At 40.3% G+C, this 24,692-nt stretch overlaps 1 protein-coding gene across 7 annotated transcripts in view; it reads right to left on the bottom strand.

Moving 5' to 3' along the window:
* tead3b (TEA domain family member 3 b) overlaps positions 1-22,569 on the bottom strand; it is a 34,369-nt gene extending 11,800 nt beyond the window's left edge. For 5 of the 7 annotated variants that reach the window (XM_061726833.1, XM_061726834.1, XM_061726836.1 and 2 more), the window contains exons 1-3: positions 22,400-22,569; positions 21,943-22,052; positions 7,030-7,284 (exon numbers count right to left, since the gene is read on the bottom strand). In XM_061726833.1, coding sequence (XP_061582817.1) covers positions 7,030-7,153 — 124 coding nt within the window. In that variant the 5' untranslated portion in view covers positions 7,154-7,284; positions 21,943-22,052; positions 22,400-22,569. Of the gene's footprint in view, positions 1-7,029; positions 7,285-9,273; positions 9,294-21,942; positions 22,053-22,399 lie in introns of those variants that run through there. The other 2 variants (XM_061726838.1, XM_061726839.1) reach the window with 1 other exon arrangement.
* Positions 22,570-24,692: the final 2,123 nt, after the last annotated feature.

The raw sequence follows: 24,692 nt of genomic DNA, 5'->3' as shown, positions 1-24,692 counted from the left end.
GACAGGAGAAACAAGTCCTGTTTTTTCATGCACTCTTTAGCACTTGGCCTCCATGAGGCCCTGGTTAGCGCAATTACCATAAAAGTACTGCAGGCCATCTCCAGTAGGCTCGCAGCACTCACCATACTAGCCAACCCGTCGGTTCGGCTCTCGGCCAGCAGAGCAGAGCTGAGCTGAACTGAGCTGTCTGCCGATACCGAGGTAGGCCCTCCCCTTTCTGCCATGGGCCAAGGATGGACACACCCGCTCCAGCGCCTCCGCATTCCTAGCATTCCTGTAAGCCTGTCACATCTGTGCTAGCCAGTCTGATTAGGCCTGCGAACACAGCCAGAGCTCTGGTGAGCACACACATGCTTGCATGGACTTCCAGCTCTGGGAGTAGCGGGGTTAGAGCCGGGGTGAGGGCCATTAGGTTGGGGTAGGGGGGGTCGCCTGGTTATAGGGGAGCAAAAGGGGGCAGCTGAAAAAGTGGCCTCGACTTCTTGGAGGAAACACAAAGCCATAACTGTTTCTGCCAACAACTGCCACCTGGCTGCAAAGCAGCCCCTTTTCCCAAAACAACATCACAGTGTGACCCAGCAGTCAACGGACAACAGCACCTGCTGCTGACCATCCCAGCAGAGGATGGCAGTGAAATAACAATGGAAGCTCGACCTCCAACCAACTGTCATTTTCAATCTCTTTTCAGCTGCGGGGCAGATGGAGAAAAAGCTCCGCATCGCCACAGAACACACTGAGATTTTATTACAAATGACTGTATTCTGAGATAACGGGAAAAGGGCTAAGCAAGGACAGGAGTTTGTCTGAAAATGGCGGATCCAGTATTGCCCAGAGTAGAGTTTCAGGAAACCAAGCTTAATCTGCAATTTTACATTTAATATGATGCTGGGAAACATTTAAGCAGACCACGTACATCTTCTGCTGCAGATTTAGCACGATGTCAAATCTGCTACTTATGCTCTGATAGTTGTAAATTTAAATGAAATTTTACTTTTGATACTACTGCTAAATAAGTGTTTTTGTAACATACAACATACAGATTTGTACAGAGAAGCAATAATGACGTTTACTTCAGTTTTAATCATTTATTACGACTCTAAAAAACCTATACCAGCAGTTCAGAAATGATGAAGATAAGTTTTGAGGGCCACAGGGCCCCACGGCCTTATCAGCCATACTGAATCCTTATCAGCAGTATTTTGGTACATAATCTTTTTTAAGATTAAAGAAAACAGCTTGTGGATAATAAATCCTGAGCCTCCAAAAAAAAGGGGAAAAAAAAGAGAACATCATGTGTAAAGTATCATAAAATAAAAACATGAAGCTGCTCCGTTTGGTTATCTCACACTGATGACCCAGCCGGACTGGTTGTACGGGTGATGTGTCTTTTTTTTTTGGTTTATTTGTTTGCTTCCCTGAACCTTTGGAGGGATAATATCGAGAATGAGTTCCTGCGGTTCACATCAGTTCAGGTTTCCGAATGATTGAGGAGGGATCAGGCAGCCAGAGGTCCACACAGCAGGGAACCACAACAGGTGCAAACAAGCAGGCGCACAACGTCCCCCAGCCGTACGCACGGCCTCACTCGGCCTCCGCATTTACACACTCGCTTCTTCCATCTTTGTAGCACTTTTGAACCGCTCACGATTGCTCAACACTCACTCAGATCGCTGCAGGCTGCCGTTCTTAACCTCTTCCCTGATGGGACACGCCCATCTCTTTTCTTTTTTTTTTTTTTTAAACTTCATGACCACTGGAATTTTCCACTTCCACGCTAAGACAGTGAGCAAAAAGGTAATCTCTCGCTTTACTCTTCCATAACGCTCCCTCCTCCTGCTCCTCCATCTCTGACGCTCAACCGTTTGTCCCTCCTCCCGTCACATAACATTGAGGTAATCTTAAATTGCTAACATACTGCTCAGCTATGACTAAAAACATTCCAAACATCTCAGCGAAGGGGCTGACAGGGAAGCACCAGGTCTGCTCAGTCATCCCACACGCTGCTCAGCCCCCTCTGTCTTATACACACATGTTCCCTCCGCATGTACCGAACCTGCTGCTAGTTCAAATGTTGTCTTCAAAAGGTCAGCGCAGACAGCAATTCAATCTTTTCCTTCTTCATAATCAGCGCGGGTTGCAATAGTGACAGCTGCGGGGCTGGAAGGGGAAAAAAAAGGCTTAAACGTTTGGCTTGACACACCTGCTGGAGCCAGAAAACGCAGGTGAGCAACATGTCAGCACAGCCCCAGAGCAAAAACGGGACAGGCAACATTTTTTTTCAGCCGGTTGCTCTGAACTCCCCGCGTCAAAAGTTCCAAGTATTTCAATTTGACCGAGATCAAACGTCTCAACTATTCAGGCATGACTTTTCATTTCGTGTCAATAGTTTAAGTTCCTTTAAGATTGGTAGCCTCTAGGGCCTCGCGACAGAACAAATAACTGACACGAGAAATAACTGACATAAATCTATAGCAAATAATGTTTGGAAACAAAAGGTTTGATTAACCCAACTGCAAAAGTGGCAGCTGCATTTCAGCTATGCCTTCATCAACTCGACTTATTTGATTCTCCAGGGCATAAACTGTGCCAGCTTCTTTCAGGTGGAGATGCCTTGTTGTCCCGTACTCCACTTCTTTATACACCAAGGTGTTTCATTGGCTTCAGGCCTGCGGACATTTGTGAGTGTATGTGGTTGTTCGGGATGGTCGTCGAGTCAGAAAAGTCCTCTCCTCCCAAGCCTCCTGAGAACACGCAACATATTTATTTTCCAGAAATTTGTTGTGCCATCCGTTAATGGAGAGGTTGGCGATCGTCATTCAGGGCCTGATGTGCTTTCAGAATAAATGAGGAGTAATAATGGAGGAGGATGCAGACCTGACTAGACCAGACTAGAAGTCAAAAACGGTGTATAAAGGAAACTTATTCCACAACTGATCATGTGAAATCAACTAAACCACAGGAAAGAGAATTTTGATTCACATTGTGGGTGTTGATTCTACCTTAAAAAATAATATATACAACTTCTAACCACATTGCCCACCCCAGCATCCCTCCTCACCTACACTGTTTACTCCCATGCATTCCCTCTTAGCCCCACCTTTACATCTTAGGCTGGCACCACCAAGACACCGTGATAGCGTTGGACAAATCCCTCCTGGTCTGCTGCATAAATTCAGATCGGTTTCGTCTGACCGAAGAATGTGTGGTGAAGACTTAACAGCATTTTTTCATGTTCTCTAGCACATTTACACTTCTGTGAGCTGTGCTTTTCTTCTCCCGCACCTTCTGTGAAGGCTAATTTCAAGCAATGTCCTTCACAATGTCTGAGCATCAGCGTCCAGCAGTAAACCCTGCGCCTAAACATTCACACCTACACTTCTCCAAAGCCTAATGGATTAAATAGCTATTTTGTCACCTGTAGTATGAATTGTTCTCGCATCTTTTAATGGTGAAGTTGCATTAATGTTTTATTTTGCATCATTGGAATGACTTTTACAAGAAAGTAACATATATTTTAACCTTGCCTTATATTCCTGAATTAAAGTCTAGCTTTTTCATCCACACTCGGAACAACCATGTTTGAATGGTTATTCAACCCTGTGTCACACGAGAGTTGAGGTGAATCCATCTAAGTGACTGGAAATGATACTGGGAAGTCTAGACAGGCTTGCGGAACAGAGCTGACACATGTATAAAGCGGTCCATTTGCTAATGGAAATGTGCAAAGGTTTGCCACCAAATGAAAGAGAAAAAAAAAAGTCTGAGCTGAAAAAGTGGAATTCACAATAGGAGAAATGACTAGACTGCTTTTTTGGAGGCCACTGGAAGTCTGAGACTGCAAGGTAGACAGTATTACATGCAGCGCAATCGTTAACATTCCCACTACCTCGCGTCAGGGCAGCTTTTAGATGTCTGAGGTAATCACCTTGTGAAAGGGCTTCTTCTGGGGCATGCCTTGGCTCTGCCAAGAGCCTCAGATGACTTATTGTAAAATGAGATGGTGTTTAGTGCCCTAGAAAAAAAAAACAGCCTCTAAAAGGGGTCCTGACAGTTTGTTGCTACGGGGACAGGTTTGTGTAGTTTGTCGGTGTTCTTGCACGGAGCCTGGAAAACAACACCGCTCTGCCAAATAGGACCACAAAGTAATTTAGGTAACTCAAAGATGTTTTCAGATACTAAAGTTTAAAACATATTAAAAGAATGTTGTACACTATAATTTTTGCAAAAGAGCTTTATTTGAGAGCTGCTTAAAATGAAAATTATTTTAGTTTTAATTTTTTTTTTTTTTTTTTTTGCTTTTGCTTACATTGCATTCTCTATCTGACCAAAATGAATCACTTATAAAAACAGATCTCTTGTAAATCAGATCTATAAATCCCCTGTTTTTAGAAACAACAATGCAAAAACAAACAATCTATGCAAAGGTCAATAAAAGTTGCTTTTGAATTTACTTTTGACTAAGTGTTTAATCCACTGCTGACTTATTTCTCTCTACTCTTCCAGTCGAACCCGGTTGAAAATAACAGAGACAATAAATAGAACCAGCAACAATAGCTAAACAATGTCAGGTATGCACTCGTCCCTGAATATCCAAATCTGCTGAGAAATGAGCGCATGAGATTCCATCTTGGGTGAATGTCACCGATCTGACGTCAGCCAGCCAAAAGCCATGCACAAACAAACACTAATGCCTTAAAAACAGTCTGCCTGAAACATGAGTGGCAGAGATTGATGACATTTATGGCAGCACTTAAGCAGCACTTTGAGTTAACATTAATGAAGGGTTTGGAAAGTCTTACGAAAAAACAAATGATTAAAGCTACAATGGCTAAAAAAAAACGTAACTTTGCCAATCAAAGAGTTTTTGGTTGGCAGGCCCAAGAAAAACAACAAAGAGAGCAAATAGCTCAACATTAATTGCTGTTCTGCACAAACTTCAAATAGTAATTAAAAGATCTGTCTCAACAACAAGAAGAGATCAGGAATAATGAAAGACAAGTGCGCTCGATTTATCACATCTGGATCCTAGCGGTTTCACCATAGCGTTTGTAAATACGTCCATCTGGAGTTTTCCAGCACATTAAGAGATTAACACCTGCAATTTAATGCACATGCTGCAAGAAAAAAAACAACACAACCTTTCTAAAACTGTGTGGATATTTGACATTTTCGGCAAGAAGTGCATGCCATGGTGATGTTTTCTGCTCCGGAGTTTTGTTTCACGCTGTGCTAATTATGGCTAATTTATTCAAGCCATCCGGCATCAAACGCGAGGACTTCACCGACCGCCGGCTTCAGCCAGTCACCCACAGGCATGCCGGCGCGGGGAGAAACAAGGCAATGACGACTGGCGATAAAAGAACTCAACGGAGAGCTTTGTGAGGAAGTGAGGAGGCTGTAAAACAGTAGGCATAAAAGTCGGTCGTTAAGAGGAACACTCGGAAGAAAAAGGCAGGTGTAAGTCAAAGGAAAGTGGGGCTGAGCCGCTCTCAGGACGGCAATAACCAGCTCTGAGAGCGCTGGTGGGACTGGAAGAACCTGCCCTTGGGTCACAGCGCAACAGGTACAGACCTGTTGGAGAGCTATGTGTGGAAAGAAAACACTCACCTCTGGGTTGTGAGTTGTGACAAGAGAGAAAAAGAGGGCTTTTTTTTTCCCTCATTTGATTCTAGACCAGCCTGGTCAATATTTCTTTTATTTGTATTTTTTTGTTTGCCTAGGTGCATTTATTATGTTACTGATATCCATATAGTTGTTGTTTTTCCCTTTGCCTGCTACCCAGCGTACTCACCATTAGGGATGGGCGGTATGGACTAAAAAATGTATCACGATCATTTCTGGCATTTATCCCGATAACGATAAAAATGACGATAAAAAAATACCAATTCAACTCCACATTTGTAACTATAAATCTATCTCGCTCTCAGATCCGCCATGTTTGTTACACAAAAACGTCATTAACGGGAATCTTTCTTTCTTTCTTTCTTTCTTTCTTTCTTTCTTTCTTTCTTTCTTTCTTTCTTTCTTTCTTTTTTTCTTTCTTTCTTTCCTCCTGCTCTCTCCTTCCTTCCTTCCTTCCTTCCTTCCTTCCTTCCTTCCTTCCTTCCTTCCTTCCTTCCTTCCTTCCTTCCTTCCTTCCTTCCTTCCTTCCTTCCTTCCTTCCTTCCTTCCTTCCTTCCTTCCTTCCTTCATGTACGTTGTGCGTGGATTTAACGCAGAACCATAAATCAGCTTTACACAAAAACGTCATCAACAGGAATTTATCGTTTTTACCGTGAGATACAAATTCTTACTGTGGGGAATTTTTTTGACGGTTTATCGTGAACGGTAAAATATCACCCATTCCTAATATACATATAGTTGTTTTTTTCCCTTTGCCTGCTACCCAGCGTACTCACCATTAGGGATGGGCGGTATGGACTAAAAAATGTATCACGATCATTTCTGGCATTTATCCCGATAACAATAAAAATGACGATAAAAAAACCTAAACTAACTAATCTACAGCAATTAAATTGAATTAATAAAAACCAATTAAATTAGTACACCTGTACTGCAAAACTTCTTTCTTTCTTTCTTTCTTTCTTTCTTTCTTTCTTTCTTTCTTTCTTTCTTTCTTTCTTTCTTTCTTTCTTTCTTTCTTTCTTTCTTTCTTTCTTTCTTTCTTTCTTTCTTTCTTTCTTTCTTTCAGGCTCATTTTTTTCTTTCTTTCTTTCTTTCTTTCTTTCTTTCTTTCTTTCTTTCTTTCTTTCTTTCTTTCTTTCTTTCTTTCTTTCTTTCTTTCTTTCTTTCTTTCAGGCTCATTCCTTCCTTCCTCCCTTCCTCCCTTCCTTCCTTCCTTCCTTCCTTCCTTCCTTCCTTCCTTCCTTCCTTCCTTCCTTCCTTCCTTCCTTCCATAAATCCGGCTTTACACAAAAACGTCATCAACGGGAATTTATCGTTTTTAACGCGAGATGACAAATTCTTACCGTGGGGTATTTTTTTTGACGGTATATAGTGAACGGTAAAATATCGCCCATTCCTACTCACCATACATCTTCCCCTCATCTGACAAGATGATTTTCCTCCTGCCACAGGGAGGGTAGATGGCCAGGGCCTCCTGGAAGCTCTGCTCGATATCCGGGCTCCAAACGCCCTCGGCGTCCCCCTCCATGGTCTTGTCCTCGTTGTCCCCGTCCAGCCCATCTTCTGGGCTACCGTTGGCGCTCCACTCGTTGGACGCAATGGTGGCGGCTCCTCCTGGGCCCAACCCCGAGCCCCGATGCCAAAGGGTCTGTAAGAGATCTGTTGAACAAAGCAGAGCATTTGCCTTTTTTTTTTTTTTTCGCTCTTTTTTTTTTTTTATTTACAACATAGATCAAACTTGAATAAATGTTTATCTTCATCAGCATCACCGCATAACATTTAAAACAGAGGCTTCTTTAAAAACACAGTGAATCCGCTCTCTTTAGTGGGACAGAGTTAGAGCATCTTACTGTTGAAGTTATGGAGCTTCAGTCGGGTGTTTGAGAAACAGACTATAACTTTCTACTGAGTAAGTGATTTTAAGAAAAAAAAGAAAGAAAGGAAAAAAAAATCATGATTTTATTCCAGCTTTAACAGTGCTCTCTCCCATTGGAATTGACAAACCCTTAGACCACTCGAAAAAAAAAACCATCTGAGGTTTTTCTCACATTTTTGCAGAAAAACATGACTAAAAGAACACGCACAACACAACGCATACACACAAGTCAAACTCTAAACTGTTTTTCTGAGTGATTTGTAAGTATATTCATATTCAGCATATTCATAACAGGATTAAATACATTCCACTAACAGTAAAATGAACACAATTAATTCATTAGTATATTTATCTATTTAGGGTTTTTGTCTTGCAAACTCGACGTAAACTTACTCGTTGTGTTTAACATGTCACAACAAGTCACCGTTTCTACTTTCTGTGGCGTTCATCTACGGACGGATTTAGTAAATTTGGCAGGAAGTGCAAACATCTGTCTGACGTTTGCGCAGGGTAAGAAAGTTTCACGACTCCCAGAAAACACAGATCTGCGATAACCAGCAAGGCAAGCAGGTAAGCAGACAGACCACGTTTTTCTAAAATTGGCATTTATTTTGAATCTGTTCCGCAGGCAACTTCTGAACGTATCAAATAAATCCTAACTGGATGTCTACAGGCTCGAAAGTCAATAACGTCTGCAATCCTAAACAGCTTTAGCTCCACTATTCACTTAACCTTTCGCTGAGTCGTTGCACTGGTTTTTCTCCTAAGTTTCCTTTTTCTCTAGCTGTAATTGTTCCTCGTAAAGCAAAGAAGACTAAGCTGCGTGAATTAATGTTAAGCCGGGGCACATTACTTTCTCTGACATTTACTTTATTGCAGTCATTAATTATTGTGTATGAATAAACAATGCAGAGTTTAATTATTGCTATAATTGATTTTATTTCACTGAAATGTCCAAATGAATTCAAGACATTCCATAAAACAAAGTTTAAAGACCTCACTAATCAGCTCTGGCCTCAAAGAATGCTTGTGGTCTGGGAACTGTGTCCCAATGTGGTCGGCTCATGGCTGACTGCAGGCGAAGATCGCAAGTATTTTTCAAGCTGCCCCTTCAGCATTGTATTGTTTCTCCAATGGAAGTCAATGAGGTAACAATCCTCCCAGGATACTTGTGTTTCAGCTTGAGCACGTCTGCATGTACTGACGAAAATAAAGTCAAAGAGAAGATAAAAATTAGATCTTCCTTCGAGAGAACGTTAATGGTCTTTTGAGGAGTTTACGACACACGGTGAAAAAGGATTGCGATATCTTTTGTTTTCAGTTGGATTTCACATTATATCATAAGCCAAGCTTTTACAGCCCCGGCCAGGCAGACTCGTTCACTCCACAAAAAATTATCTCTCGTTGGAAATGGGTCCCGTTAAACGCAACTATTTCCACAGGAAAGTGAACCGAGCGAGCGAAAGAGGACGAGGAGCCGTACAGAAGCCAACAGCCACTATTTAAAACAACCAAGATAAGAGCAGAACTGCCAATAACACCTTGGATTAGAGTTACCATAATAAAAAATAAAGGTATCAGTATCAGAGAGTATTTATGTCCATGAACCACCTGATACCATGAGATTTGAGTTTATAAAACAAATTCAATTTCTTAAAGGAGCATGAGGCTCCTTTTAAGAAATGAGACTCATTAGCGCCACCCTTCGCCACGATGGCCGTCGGGGGTACTGCAGCCAACAGTGAAGCCGGTGTCGGTGCTTTTTTTCCCACCTGCTTTTTTTATCGGAGGTCTCCCGTACGTGATGACGTTCCGTCTTGTGATTGGCTTTTGACCGTTTGCGTGAAAAGACCAGGAACAGAGTGACTACAGCCGCCGAGAGAGAGAGAGAAGTCATTGAAAGAAGGTCGTGTCACGAACAGCAGTTATATGTTTCTTCTCCCTTTTACCTCCACTATGATCTGCTACTTCTGACTTTACAGAAGTGTATGTCTCTATATGTTCTCATTGTTGAATCTGTAAATGTCTAAGCAAAATAGTCATAATACATTATATAAATATAATTTAAAAAATGTAACGTCAACTAAGCGCTCACTGATTAATCCGCAATTGCCAAAAAAGACTTTTTGAATGTGAAGACATTAACATGGCAAAAAAATACCATCGCGGGGAAAAAATGCACACTTCCGGGGAAAATATTTCAGCCCGATATAATCTGGTACCCACACCGGCACGGGAGAACGGGGAGAACACACATGCAGCGTCATTTGACGTCACATCCGCAGGACAGCGTGGGAAATTCCGGTCACAATTGCAGCACATTTTGCAGCACACAGCCTGTTCAAGGCAACGGAGAGATAAACACTAGAGGGCTCATTCATTTTGGTTTGGAACGCTTAATCTGACATTATTACTAGAAAACTTAAAACGTATATGAATTTTTTTCATAAATCCTGTCTCAATCCTGCCTCATGCTTCTTTAATGAAAAAAACAGCACTGCTATTGGAACAGTACTCAGTATTGGCCGATACTGAAAGCCCAGGTATCGGAATTGGTATCGTGCAACGCTATGGAGTCGTCTCCACCTTGGATCAAAGTTCGCGAGCATTCCCACTCCACAGAACAGCGTTGTGGAGATCGTTTGTCGATACGAGCCTGGTTTTTTCTCTTCCTACAGTACAGACCAAAAGTTTGGACACCCCTGCCCATTTGTTTGAATGAGAAGGTGCGTCCAAACTTTTGGTCTGTACTGTATGTCACATGCTTCATTTCCCTGTCCTAAGGTGTACAAGGGGCAGTTTCTTCTGCGTTTGTTGGCATTGTCCCTGGAATCAAAGTCTATTTGTCTTGACAAGGATGGGAAACCAAATCATGGGCACACTATAAAAAAACAATCAATGCCCGATGGCCTGGAATGCCCACCCCCCTTTCCCGGTTTCTTTTCTTTGGAATAACTGCAGTTACGTCAGCGTGCGCTGATTAAAAGCAGAGGTGGAGGATCATTGACGCCTCAGTTTCCTTCCAATGGTTTTTAAAAAGAACCGGCAAAAGATCAAGGGCGAGCGGGCCGTGGTAACACCTGTCCCGCAGTAACGTTCTACCACACACAACGCACGGCATGAAATTTACGGCCATCACTGAACCCAAACAAGAGTTTGACAAATATCCACAAGTCGGGCTGCTAACTTTAGCCGAGACTGGCGGAGCCTTTGCATAAGGGTCATAGTGTTAAAACCCGACACTGAAACTAAGAAGTCAGTGGCAGCTCACCTCCGTGTTGCAGATCGCACGGCTGGATCACTTCAAATGACTCAAACCACACACGACCTGGGTGTTTTAATTCATCCCATTCCTCTGGAATTCACATTAATCTCAAATTTGTATAAAATAAAGTAGCATCCCAAAGGCTAGAACAGGATATGTTTACAGCTATGTGGATGAATCACATACAGAGCTGGATCTCCAACAACTATTTAATCAGTTGATGAGTTTACCTACATTTAAAAGAAAATATATAATGACAATTATGAATGCAAGAATCTCCACAGGAAGTTTTAGTTTTCTTCTTCATCCAGCTAACTGAAGCTAAAGCTAGTCAACTTACTATTGTGAATGATGGATGAAAGCTGTCAATAGTCACATTTCAAAAAACTGGAAACAAATATTTGTCATTGCTGCCTCGTCTTAAATTATATAACTGACACCTGGAGCTTTGAGAGACTATAAAGGTATTTTTTCAGCTACTGTAATTGAAAAAACTGTGGAGCAGTAAAGAACATGATCATTATTCATCATTTATCATTAGTTAAGTCATTTATTGAAACTGAAGAAAGTAAAATAAAGGTCCCCATAGAATGTAGCTCACTCAATATTTATGGTCGTGAGTAATTAATGTAATATCAACCTACAGAAATGTTGTCAGAAATCTGCTTTGGTACAATTTTAAAGCCAAAACAGCGTATAGGCCTCCTGACCTCAACAAGAGCGGTCCTCAAACACACACTGAGCTTCAAACTGAAGTACTGCAGATGTTGCCAAAATTATTTATCATTATCAAAAGCTCAGGTGTCGAGGAGTAACGGCTTCAGCAATCAGAGGTTGATGGAGGTGTAAGTGAGGAAGAAGTGGCTGCTCCCTTGTTTACGGCCAATTATAGCCGAGAAAACACAGCAAAAGCCCTCTAGTCTGGAAGCTGTGGGGAGCAGCAAACAGTGCAACCACAGATCTGACGACCTCGCTGGAGCTCCGAGTGTTCACACGAGTCAGTTCGGGAGAGGTGCTGCAAAAAGAGAGGCTCTTCACCGCGAGAGGGGCCTGAATTCCAGACATGTCCTTATTAAGAAAGGGCTGCGAGTGCTCACTGTTTCTCCTCCTGCCTCCCTTGTGTCAACTCAACGCCCTCCCTCCCTCCCTGCCTCCTCGGCCTACCTCCCCTCTGCCAAGCGCTCAGAACGTCTCTTCCCAAATAAGGGCAGGAGACCAGGGGATGCGTGTGGGGGGGGAGTGGGCTGGTTGGAAAGCAGAGGGGGGAAACAGGGTGTGTGTGTGTGTGTGTGTGTGTGTGTGTGTGTGTGTGTGTGTGTGTGTGTGTGTGTGTGTGTGTGTTGGAGGGGGAGGGGGCGGGGGCGGGGGGGTAGTTGTCCAATTTAGGCGTCCACTTTGGACTACAGAAAACAGTGGGATTGTTCCAACTGGAATGCAACATCAGCACTGAAACGCTCCCGCTTCGTCCCGTTTCGAGCTCCGAGGACATCAGCACAGGCGACTTTGTTCAAATCACTTTTACAGTAAAGGACATTTAGGCAAAAGCTACTTTTATTTTAATGAGTTAATTGTAACATCTAAAGATGAGAACTTTTAGGATTCAATAGGATTCATGACCAACATACAATGTAAAAAAGCCAGCTGTAAATCCCAGGTGAACCACATTTATTTAACAATTCAATGGCCATCTGAACCTGTTTAAGTGTTTTAAACAATTATAACTACAACATAGTTATAATTGACCAAAAAAAAGTTTCAAATGAATGCAACTATGCTGATTATAAATGTTAGGTTGTTTGTTTTACACAAAATGACCAATTAGTACCCAGTTATAGCGTCACCGTTGTTGAAATCTGTTGGTTTGATGATTGATTGAAAAAGAAAAAAAAAAGATTTCAGCCTCAAGGGAAGTGTGACACCATATACTAGAAAATATTAATTCAATTAACATACTGCGGTGGTCCACCTCCCATGCACAAACCCACTGCATGAGATATGAATGGGAGGGTTTATTGAGGTTCTTGACACAGTTTTCTCACATTAAATACACGCACAAAAAAAGAAAAATCAATGACACACCTCCTTTCTCATTTTCCAGGAGTCCGGCCATAAAACCCTGAGACTAACATGCTACAGGATTCCAATGTGCAGCAGGAATGTAAATAATGCCGCAAAGCTATGTGCCTTGCACATTCATTGAAACAGTGCCATTCATGCACCAGAATCCCTCTTCCTATTTTCCCAGCGCTGCACAGAGCGATCACATTGCAACCTGTTTTCACCAATCGGCTTATCTCTGCTTCGGCTCCATCTATGAACTGAGTAGTTTGCTGGAAATGCACTGAAGCCTCCCTTCTTCTTCCTAGACAGGATTGTGTACCAGTGAATTCCAGTAATTCTCCTCAGTAGCTCTAAGACTGCCGGGTCACATGGGGGAGAGCTGTCGATTCAGCCTATATCTGACAAGGGATTTGATTACAGATGTTTGAATGCGACACTCGATGTAGGAAGGCCCTTACGATCACCTGCAGGTGGAGAAAACAAGACGGAACCGCTGGTAAACAGGAGAACGTCCTTCAGCTGGCACGGGAGCACCGAATCATTTCAAATTAATCTCCCGCTGAACATGAGATCATCTCGGTGCTCTGAATTGGATCAGCCAGATGGGTTTCTACTTATGCTGCAGTGAGGCGAGACCTCGGGTCAAAATTACTCTGTCATGTTCGATTTTTGATCTCCTCTCCAGTCCAGTTGTGGGAAAAGTGCATTCACCGAACAAGTGGGTGCTTCAGACAAAACAGGATGGATCATAAAAGATTATGTTTTTACGGAGACTAAACATCTCACCGTGAGAGCCATGCGAACCCGTCCTGCCACGACAGCAGTATTAGCGCCACAAAGGCCCAGAAAGGATACAATAAAAGACATAAACTATGAGAACGACCTCAACCTCAGTGATGTCAGACTCGATGAATAATGATTTGAGCTTTGGATTTTACTCTTTAAAAAGGCTGCAAACAGGCAATACAACAAACGTGCATTTGCTCATAAAAAAGCACGGCTGGCAACATGAAGATCTTTTTCAGACCGAGGAGATTTTTTTTCTTTCTTTCTTTCTTTTTTGTGCATCTGCTTCAAGGACTTATCTTTGAACATCACTGAACTTTTCTGAAAAGGCACTGGTCTCAATCAAATCACAAACTACTCTTATAATAAGTAAAACAGAAGTTATCACAACAAAGACAGGAAAGTCCTTGCATGCCAGCAAAAAAAAAAAAAGGTTCTTGTTTCTAGAGATGTCTTCTTTTTTCTGTACATATATACATATAAATACAAATATATGTATAAAACTCATCCTATTAACTTGCATTAATCCTTAAAGTCATTCATAATTATGGATGGGGCATTCTGAGTGAAAGGTGAGTTACCCAAGTTGCATTAGGACATTATCTTCTTGCCCAAGTCCCTTCATTAAGCATCAATTCTGGTGGGGAAAAACCCAAGATTGAAATGGTTAAATACTCCACTCATTCTTGAGGATGGCAGGCCACAAACCTAATAGCCATGTCGTGGTGGCTACATCCATCTGTATGTGCAGTCAGTGGTTTCAGTCAGCTAGTTGTCCTCGTGTACCCAGGAGTGCTTTCATGATGAGAAGCTCAGATAGCGTCCCTCTCGGCACCCTGTCAGCACTTTTGTGCCAGACCAAAAATGCTACATGGACACACGCTCTTCGGCTGAAGAGCTTAAAAGCACAATCAGACCAACCAAACATCAAACAAAGACCTGAGGAAAAGAAGGATCCTGCATCACCTCACGAGCGTTTTAAGAGGGTAACATATTAATTTTTTTATTCAGTAAATTATATAATATAGGCTTTGTTAACTAAATACAAACTTGCAAAGAATGTGGCTAGGATTCAGTAACAGTATAGTTAACAGTATTTCCTGTTTTGGCGTATTTACTTATGTTACAGCAGCCTCACTTAAGAATGTGTAATAGCTATTAGGAATGGGCGATATTTTACCGTTCACGATATACCGTCAAAAAAATTCCCCACGGTAAGAAATTGCCATCTCGCGGTAAAAACGATAAAGGAAGGAAGGATGATGAAAGAAAGAAATGAGCCAGAAAGAAAGAAAGAAAGAAAGAAAGAAAGAAATGAGCCAGAAAGAAAGAAAGAAAGAAAGAAAGAAAGAAAGAAAGAAAGAAAGAAAGAAAGAAAGAAAGAAAGAAAGAAAGAAAGAAAGAAAGAAATGAGCGAGGAAGAAAGAAAGAAAGAAAGAAAGAAATGAGCCAGAAAGAAAGAAAGAAAGAAAGAAAGAAAGAAAGAAAGAAAGAAAGAAAGAAAGAAAGAAAGAAAGAAAGAAAGAAATGAGCGAGGAAGAAAGAAAGAAAGAAAGAAAGAAATGAGCCAGAAAGAAAGAAAGAAAGAAAGAAAGAAAGAAAGAAAGAAAGAAAGAAAGAAAGAAAGAAAGAAAGAAAGAAAGAAATGAGCGAGGAAGAAAGAAAGAAAGAAAGAAAGAAAGAAAGAAAGAAAGAAAGAAAGAAAGAAAGAAAGAAAGAAATGAGCCAGAAAGAAAGAAAGAAAGAAAGAAAGAAATGAGCCAGAAAGAAAGAAAGAAAGAAAGAAAGAAAGAAAGAAAGAAAGAAAGAAAGAAATGAGCGAGGAAGAAAGAAAGAAAGAAAGAAAGAAAGAAAGAAAGAAAGAAAGAAAGAAAGAAAGAAAGAAAGAAAGAAAGAAAGAAAGAAAGAAAGAAAGAAAGAAAGAAAGAAAGAAAGAAAGAAAGAAAGAAAGAAAGAAAGAAAGAAAGAAAGAAATGAGCCAGAAAGAAAGAAAGAAAATGATGATGAGATAGGTTTATAGTTACAAGGTGGAGTTGAATTAGTATTTTTTTTATCGTCATTTTATCGTTATCGGGATATCGGAATGCAGAAATTATCGTGATAAATTTTTTAGTCCATACCGCCCATCCCTAATAGCTATATTGATATACAGCACAGAACACAACAGTATCACAATAAAAGCTCAAAAATGATGTCAATCATCACACTTTCTATGCTCCAAAAATAAAACAAACCTTTCAAAGTTTGAACATGCCCACACACTGCAATTATTGAAACGCAACATTTAGCCATGAAAATGATACTGCCCAGCTAATATGATGAGAGGCACTGATGAGGATGTAGGAGGGCATTGCATCAACACTTCCCTGTGTGGACATGTGGACAAACAGGACGGAGCTAAACTTTTACACGGAAATCTTGATTTTTTTTTTAACTTACACAAACATTGTGAGAAAAAGAAAGATTTCTGCTTGTCCCCACAGCTCTGTATACCCCCCACCTCCCTAACGCGCTTCCACTGACTCATGTCTCAAAGAATATTACTAACAGATTTCCAGCAAATCTGCCTCTTTTTTCATGTTTCTCCATCACTTCTCGCCGCGAGTGTGTAAGTAACTATCTGTTTATAAACCAGGACGCTGCACATTAGTCCCCGCTTTGTTCATTTCGAGACTTGAACGCGCCACTACCAAACTTAACCCTCGTACAGTAACACATCCGCGCCTAAACCCCCACCACATGAGAGCCACACTTCTTGCTAAATTTGAGGACCCTCACAGATGCAGCGTCAGTGTTCTCCGTCACAGCTAAAGCCCTCCACACACACACACACACACACACACACATACAACCCCTGCCACACAAACACACATTTGACGGGGGAAACAACAGGTCTTGGCGGCAGAAAGAGCAGCTGCTCGCTAAGGTCAGATTACAGATAAAGAAAACATTTTAGGTTCCAGGCCAGGAAAGGCCGCTCTCTGACAAGAGCCTCGCTCTCCTCCCGGCGCACAGTCTGAACCGTTTTGCATTTACAAGAAATGCACACATTTAGCCTGCAGCGCTGGAGTTAATTTAGGGGGTGAATCTACGCTGGCACCAGTGTCTGCTCTGCGTTTTGCTGCTGACACCACTGTCTTCGCGAGAATCCAGAAAACCACGAGCTCCATCTCCCCCAAAAAAAAAAAAAAAGAAAAAGAAAAGAAAATTAGCCACCACCCTCCCTTCTCCCTCCTGTGTCTGTGTTTGGCCCTAATAAATTCTCTCCAGCTCCTCCAATAACTTCCTCCTACTTCCTATCTGGCACGGCGCTCAGGAAACAATCAGAGCTGAGAGTGAGAGGAGGGCTGGACAGCCAACAACTCACACGGCAAGAGGCAGAAAGAGAGGTAGAGGGAAAACTTGAGACAAACACATGAGCACACACCATCTGCACCCCTTGTAAAGTCAAAACATTTGCAGTTTGATACCAGCTGAATACCCACGGAAGACTATAACCCCACAAAATAACATCTTGCACACAGGAATGTCCACAGTTTCTGTGTGAAAATACTCAGCTGGAAGAGTGTGGCATGCGTTTTTTAAATCTTTTTAACACAATGAAAAAGCAAAACAAAAGAAAACAAGGCTGATCTGTTATTTATTGCCTTCTTCTAAATAAATCTCACAGCATGAAGACGGGTTCTGTCTTTCCTTAACTCTGTGAAGACAAATCACTCGGTACATGTTGAGCCAGAGCAAGAACATAAGACCTGATCCATTCAATGATTTCTCTATTTCAAGTAATGGATGATCCTGGATATGTGGTCTGTCTGCAACTATCGGGATGTTAGACATTTAAGCCAGCTGAAGAGGGAAACTATGACAAAAAAGTGAGGCAAGCAAGCCAGTATGTGTGTTTTTTTTTTTCTTTTACAACCTGAATCAGCATTCTGATCGGAAATTTTCCAATGTAAGTGGCGGGGAAGCCAATCTAGCCTGAATTAGTCATTTTGTGGGGAGGCACGCGGTTTGAAGCCATAATCTGTGAAACCTTTAAGACGTGCAGCAGAACGCAGCAGACAGTAATTCATCTAACTGTATGAACCGTGCCATAAGGCATTAAAAGCAGCCGTGGATTTTATTTTATCAGGGTGATACGCAAGAGATTTTCAGAAGGAAAAACTCAAATGAGACATTAAAAGAGACGAAAAGCTTTAACATGTAAGCATAAAAAGGGACTTGGACTGAAGAGAATAACTGTGTTGTAGAGGGAAGATCATCCCCCAACCCAAAACACACTGAGCAAAGGGATTAAAGGAGTTTCACATGAGTGCCCTTGGGTCACTGGAGCTCTAGTGTGACACACAGGCCACACACAAACACACACACAAACACACACACACAAACACACACACACACACACACACACATATATGAAATGGAAGACAGACCCACAGTGGGAGTGTGTCCCCTGTTATCTGTAATATGGGCCGGAGTGGTCCCAGACGCTAGCGCACACACAGACATTTCTTTCTCAGCTCTTTCTCTCTTTCGAGTTCATTTATATGGAACATCACTCCTAACAGTTGGTCGCCAGAGAAAGAACAACTAAAACATTTAACAACATGTGGACAGCTGACACAAAGACTACACTGTTCGAGGCCACTCCTCGCTCGCTCCTCCCCTGAGTGGTCTGAACAAGAAGCCAGAAAAGCTTATCTGTTAAAACCCGATGGCTTGGAGTATGTGCAAACATGTGCAGTCCATGATGTGAATACATTGTTGATAAACTGAGTTGGTGGGATCCGAAAGAGCTGAATTAGCTGCTCTTTTATCCAAACTTGATCACTTTTGGCTGAAATCTCCTGCATTGTCTTCCTCGATTTGATCACTTTTACAAATGGCTCATTTTGTTATTCATCTCCACAAACACACTCCTCAGCCCATCCCCTGCTTGTTAGTGTCAAACTGCATATTGTGTTCCAGACTGCCATTAATGTCCTTCTGCTGAGAGCTGCAGGCTTCGCTCGGAGGCCCTCTGTGTCCTCACCATGCAGACATAAGTGGTATTTGTTCAGATTTGGTGTGACAGAGAGGTAAGAGTCCACCATTTGGACGAGCACTTCTGGGAATGGTGCTAAAAAGCAGCCAATGTCTGCACAAATGGGCAAAAGCTCATTAGCCGGTCTTCTGTGGGTTTAACACAAATAAGCGAAGCAGCGACGGACAAACGGTCAACAGAGCCGCATCCAAAGTAAACACCGGGAGGCAAAAGTGGAGGATGCACTCCTGCACGGGAAAACGCTAAATGCCACTAATGATTTGCAATACCTAAAGTGACTTAAAGGGGGAATAATATGAATATAAAAAAATCAACAACAAAAAAAATCAGCCATTATGTACTTGACGACAATAACTCCAACATAACACAAGCTTGTTTATTTTGGGCCAGGTAAGTATGGAAATTATGCCGTGAAGTGAGCGGCTCAGATGTGCAGAGTAGTGTGACATCACAGACCCGGATCAGGACAAAAATATTCAGCTTCTCCGGTTTTTTCTCCACCCAACTTCATAACATGATGCCTTTCCTGAATCTCGATATTAGGGAACGCAAAGCTGTAAAACTGATTCAAGCTGGGTGGAGTCCAGTTGAGTGCGTGACCCCCCCCCCCATCACCCCCCAAAGCCCCAACACCACCACTACCAACACTTACAGCAGAGATGTAAAGATTAAAAAGCAGTTCTTTTGATAAAAGCATGACTATGACATTTCAGTAAAATCTCAGACAACTGCGTCATTCTAAAAAAAAAATCTACATCACCTTTGCCATTTTCTTGTACGTTTTTTTTGAAAAATCACAACCATGAGAGGATTGCATTTTCTTTTAGCCTAATGGGAGAACACATGCTCATTAAGCAGCTCTGATAAACAGCCCGAAGGAACACAGCTGGGGCGTAAAAAAGACACAACAGCCACTTTGAGGGGATACTACCAAGTAATCTAATTGACCTCCATGACATGGATGGAGTTGTAAAACTTTCCCTGTGCATTTAACCCTCTCACACAACAACAGCGCAAATAAAAATAAAAAACCACTGAAAATAAATGAAAAGGACACACAAAAGAAAAAAAGAAAAGAAAAACACATTGTACACTGGGAGGCCCGATACATCCAGGCTGCTCAAAAACAAAAACGGAGAATCTGTCAGAGCAGCAGAATGCTAAATCCTTTCCAGATTTACCCATCAGCATCAAATCTATTATTAGGCACCTTGGTGAGTCTCATTTACCAAAGAAACATTGTTTGGTTGCTCTGGTGGATACATCATTCCCATATGTTCATCGAAAGCAGTTCTTAAAGGAGGTTAAATCGATAGATTCTGTATTTCAACCATGACCTAACATGACCAAAGGGGGGAAGAAAAAAAATACAAGCCATATGATATCTGTTCCTTCTCTTTATCAGGCTTGTGGCAAAAAAAAAAAAAAAAAAAAAATGTGGCCAAAAAGACAGAGACTGCAGAGCTTCAAAGACCACACCAAAAGCCTTATGTTCTGTCTTCTGTAAATTTATAGCCACGCTGACAAAAAACAGAGGTGGAACAACTGTTTGCCTTGCAGCTGAGCTCGATTCCACCGAAAAATTTTCAAAAAAGATTTACAATTGTACGAAAATGGGAGATAAAACCGATGAAAGACAGATGAAGGGTTAACCAACTTGACAGACTGCATTCTGCTGTTTTGTCAAACCTGTTGACTGTCAGTGACTCAACTAAGCAGCTTGTGTGGCTGTATACACTGGGAAATGCTGCTTTTTATGTTTGTTTGTCTGTTTGTTTTTACATTTACTCAGAAGCTCCAAATTTTTTAATTTGTCATTATCTTTATATTTGTGGAGTCTGGCCCAGCCTGGAAGCAGGTGTAGCCTGAGGTGGCACGCGTATGATTATACAATTAGCCTGCCGCATATCAGTGCGTCTCAAATCCTCACCCCCGAATTATGCACTTAGTGAGACTTTGCAGAGTATCATCACATAACCAGGTGGCTGGCACCAAAAAGAAAACTCAGAAAGAACAAGCAAAGCTCAATTAATACTAAAGACAACATAGATCTATTTGTTTTAAATCACAACAGAAAGTGAAAGGTAACTCCTAATTCATAACATTTTTGGTACCATTTCCTTCTTGGTTTTATAAACAGTGGCGTTTCCACATCATTTTCTGGCTGCAAGCAGCCATCGCTTGTTTTTTTGTGGGCCCAGTTGCTTCTGAATTAACTGAAAGGGGTGAATTATTGATACTTCTCAATGTTGAAGCTCATGAATGAATACAGGAGTCTCAATACACAGGAGAAAATACTTTTCTTTTGAGGAGAGAAACTATTTTAGTTTGCAAAAGTGTAGCTCTAGGGTGGTAAAAACAAACTAAACAAAAAACAGGGAATCATTTCTGTTGGTCTTATATTCATAAATCCACCGTTATTCTGCAATAGTACAAATATACAAAACATTGTCAAGAAAACAGTTTAGCTTCAGGTATTTGGGGTAAATGAATTAGCCTCATGTATAATAACATATCCTGGAGTGTTACAGATTAAAAACCAGTTTGTCTTTAATAAGTTGTAGTAATATTTAAATTGTTCAAATCAGTTGCAAAATTTGTTCAGATTGGAGGATGAAGACAACAGACTTAAACATGATTTCAAACATACTTTTGCAAGGCTAAACATAAAACAAAGGTGTATTTCTGTTACAGGTGTAAAATTATGGCATGGACAAAGCAAGGAACTGAGAGGTTGCACAAGTTTGTATCAACTTAAGAAAATGTTTAAAAAAGAGAAGATAAGTGCCTACAAAAAAGAAGAAGGGGAAAGAGAAAAAGAATAGATAGAGTGGTATTTTTTGTTTGTTTTCATGTTATAAATATGTGAGTAAGTCAACGTAATTGTATTAACAGAGAGGGGCAGGTATCATAAGTTTTCTTCTTCCTGCTCCTTTTCTTTTATGGTGATAATGTGTACTTCATGAAATATTGTACAAAATTATTGAGAATATATACCATGAATGGAATAAATAAAATGAAATGAAATGAAATGAAATAAATTACAAAGTCTGTGTTGTTTTCATTCTATTATCTATTATTATCTCCCACTGCTGGTGCTGGAGAGAGTTTGCACTTTTGTAATTTTGGCTTACTTTAAAACAAACTTTTTTGACAAAGATGGTGTGTTGTGGAGTATAAAGTGTGTTGTGCTTCTTGTTATGTGTTGAATTGCCGTGTGCGCTGGGAGAGCAGCAGCAGCTCTCGCCTCCATGGAAGTGCTGACAGATCAGGACCTTGTTTTACCTCTGGGATGCAGAGCTCCACACCAGGCTGAAGGGATTCCTCCAAATCTCTCGGTGCCGGTCGCTGTAAATGTCCCACAAAGCTGGAAGTTTGGGATCCAGGTGTGTGAGCTGCGCGACACAGAAGACAAACATATTGGCCCAGTTCTCCTCTGCCCAAGAGGGGAGCTTTTCTTTTTTCTTTTTCTTTCTTTTTTTTTTTTTTTGTAATAGTGTGTGCCAGGGAGCGCGCGACCGGTGAAAATATGCTTGTCAAAGATACCCCTGCTCACTGGGAAAGTCAAACACAATTGTGTATCAATCTCCACATATCTCCTTCCCTCCCAACTGCAGGCAGCTCCGCGGAAAAAATGTGAAAAATGACAATGATCTGAAAACTTCACCGAGACAAGCGGCATGAAAAAACTCCCCAGCAAATGCCTTGGACAAGAAAGAGGAAATATTTGTGGAGAACTTACCTTTTTTTATTCTGGAAGTCACCTTATTTTTTTCCCTGTGAGACCAGCTGCTCTTTTAGGTAACTTTGTTATAATTTGGCGCCTTGCTGTTTTCCGCAATATTTCTCAGAAGTTTGACAGTATAACTGGAATGTAAAGTATGACTTTGGTATGAAATCAACGCACTACACTGGAAAACGAAGGGGGAGGGAAATAAGAGTTTTCGAGGAGGAGCCGAGCGAGTGCGTCAATCAACGAGCAGTGACTCCGACGCAGGCCCCGCCCACAAATCTCTGAGCACTGATTGGAGCTTCCTGTCTCAAAAACCCGTCTGACAATGTGCTCGAAGACCAGTAGTCATTTTAAACATCACCACTAAATATATATAAATATATATATATATACAAATATATACAAATATAAAAACATGATTTTCACGAGGAACAAAGAGGAAGGGGTTTAGCTGCTTTTAGGGGCCTGCAGATAAACACTATTGGGTGAATGGGTAGATTTGTTTATATTTATGTTCATAAACGGGTAGCTAATTATATGTGTATGTGTATGTATGTGTGTGTGTGTATATATATATATATATATATATATATATATATATATATATATATATATATATATATATATATATATATATATATATATATATATATATATATATGTAGGTATGTATGGGTGTATGCGTATGTATAGGTATATATATATATATTATGTGTGTAAGTAGATATACACATAGATAAAGAGCAGATGCAGTTAATAGAGACAGTATAGTTTAAATAAGTATATTTATATAAATATTTATATGGGCATGTGTGTACAAATATATATAGAAATATTCAACTATGTGAGTATAATTACAGTATAGTATAATTATTATTATTATTATCATTATTATTATACTGTTATTTAGCAGTGTGAGTACAGTGTGTGAGTATTTATAAATACGGGTTAAATGATTAGTGAATGGGGGTAGGATTAAATTCCTAGGATTCCTACTCCTTTTTTGCACATGTAAACTAAGATATCAAGTGTTAAAGGATGAAATTCTTTGTTTTGTTTTCTTAACTTCTCTTGAAGTGTTGTTTTTTACATGTACAAAAATAAAAATCAAATCAAAATCAAATCAAATCAATACACATATCATATATTTAACTTACAAAAAAAAGTAAGACCATATATTATCTGTAACAAAGCTTTTGCAGAGAAGAAGGACTAGTTAATGAAGAAAAATGAAAAACTAAAAGATGTAAGCAGACTTTTGAAATGGTGAAGACGTGCATAGTCAAACCCAAGGTCACGCTATGTATCTCTAGGTAACTTTAACTCAGATAAACCATTCACAATTTATGAACATTTGTATTTGTATTGAATTGTTTGTTATATTTTTTGAATGAAATAAAGAATAAAATGAAATGAAATGAAATGAAATGAAATGATCGTCAAATGATGTTATGATGTACTGTGTAGAAATGGAGAGAAAAAGGGGTCAATATTTATTGAGGTTTTAGACAAAAGTTTTTCTTTTCCTCTGTAGAGCTGGAGCAACATCTCTCTCTTTCAAAAATTAACATTTTTATCAAAACATGGACGGAAAATTTGCATGTTGTCACCACTGAAACAATATGTTCATGCTATATTAAATATGAATGTATGTAAAAACCCTTTGTTGCAATGTATTTTATAAACTATATTCCACCAAAACTGAATCTAAACCCTAACTGTAATTTTAGATTACATTATGTTATATGAGGCTCTTAGGCTGCAGCCGACCCCCGGTCACCCTGAGAGGAAGCAGGCAGAGATTATGGATGGATGCATAGTTTTACCACATTATTTTCTAGTCTGAAATTCTATTGAATTCTTTACTATATAAGTGTAGATGTTTCCTTCTTTGTTCAATTCTATTTATGGAGCATTTTTTCCATGTCCAAAGAAGACTTTTATGTCTTCACGTTTCCCATTTGACATGTTTACATTTCTATTACTCACAACCAAACACTAAAGGAAGCCAAAATTCCAATGAACTAAACAGATTGCAAATAGTTATATCTAAACATGATATAATCTTTTCATGTTTTAAGGAAATGTTGGTTCATTGCTAGGGTTAAAAAAAAAAAAAAAAAAGTAAAAAGAATTGAGTTAGTTAGATCCAGTCTGCTCAAATGCTGTTACAAGACATGAAACACTCATTTCAATCCGGGGCCTTGATTTTTTTTAATGAGATATTTCTCTATTATTCAACAAATTAAGTACATTATTTTCAATGTTTCCAGTAATAGATCGTAGCATATGCTACAATATC

The sequence above is a fragment of the Cololabis saira genome, chromosome 8, assembly GCF_033807715.1.
Source record: "Cololabis saira isolate AMF1-May2022 chromosome 8, fColSai1.1, whole genome shotgun sequence".
NCBI lineage: Eukaryota > Metazoa > Chordata > Actinopteri > Beloniformes > Belonidae > Cololabis > Cololabis saira.
Note: the sequence above shows the minus strand (reverse complement) of the source record. Positions and strands in the feature narration are given on the sequence as shown.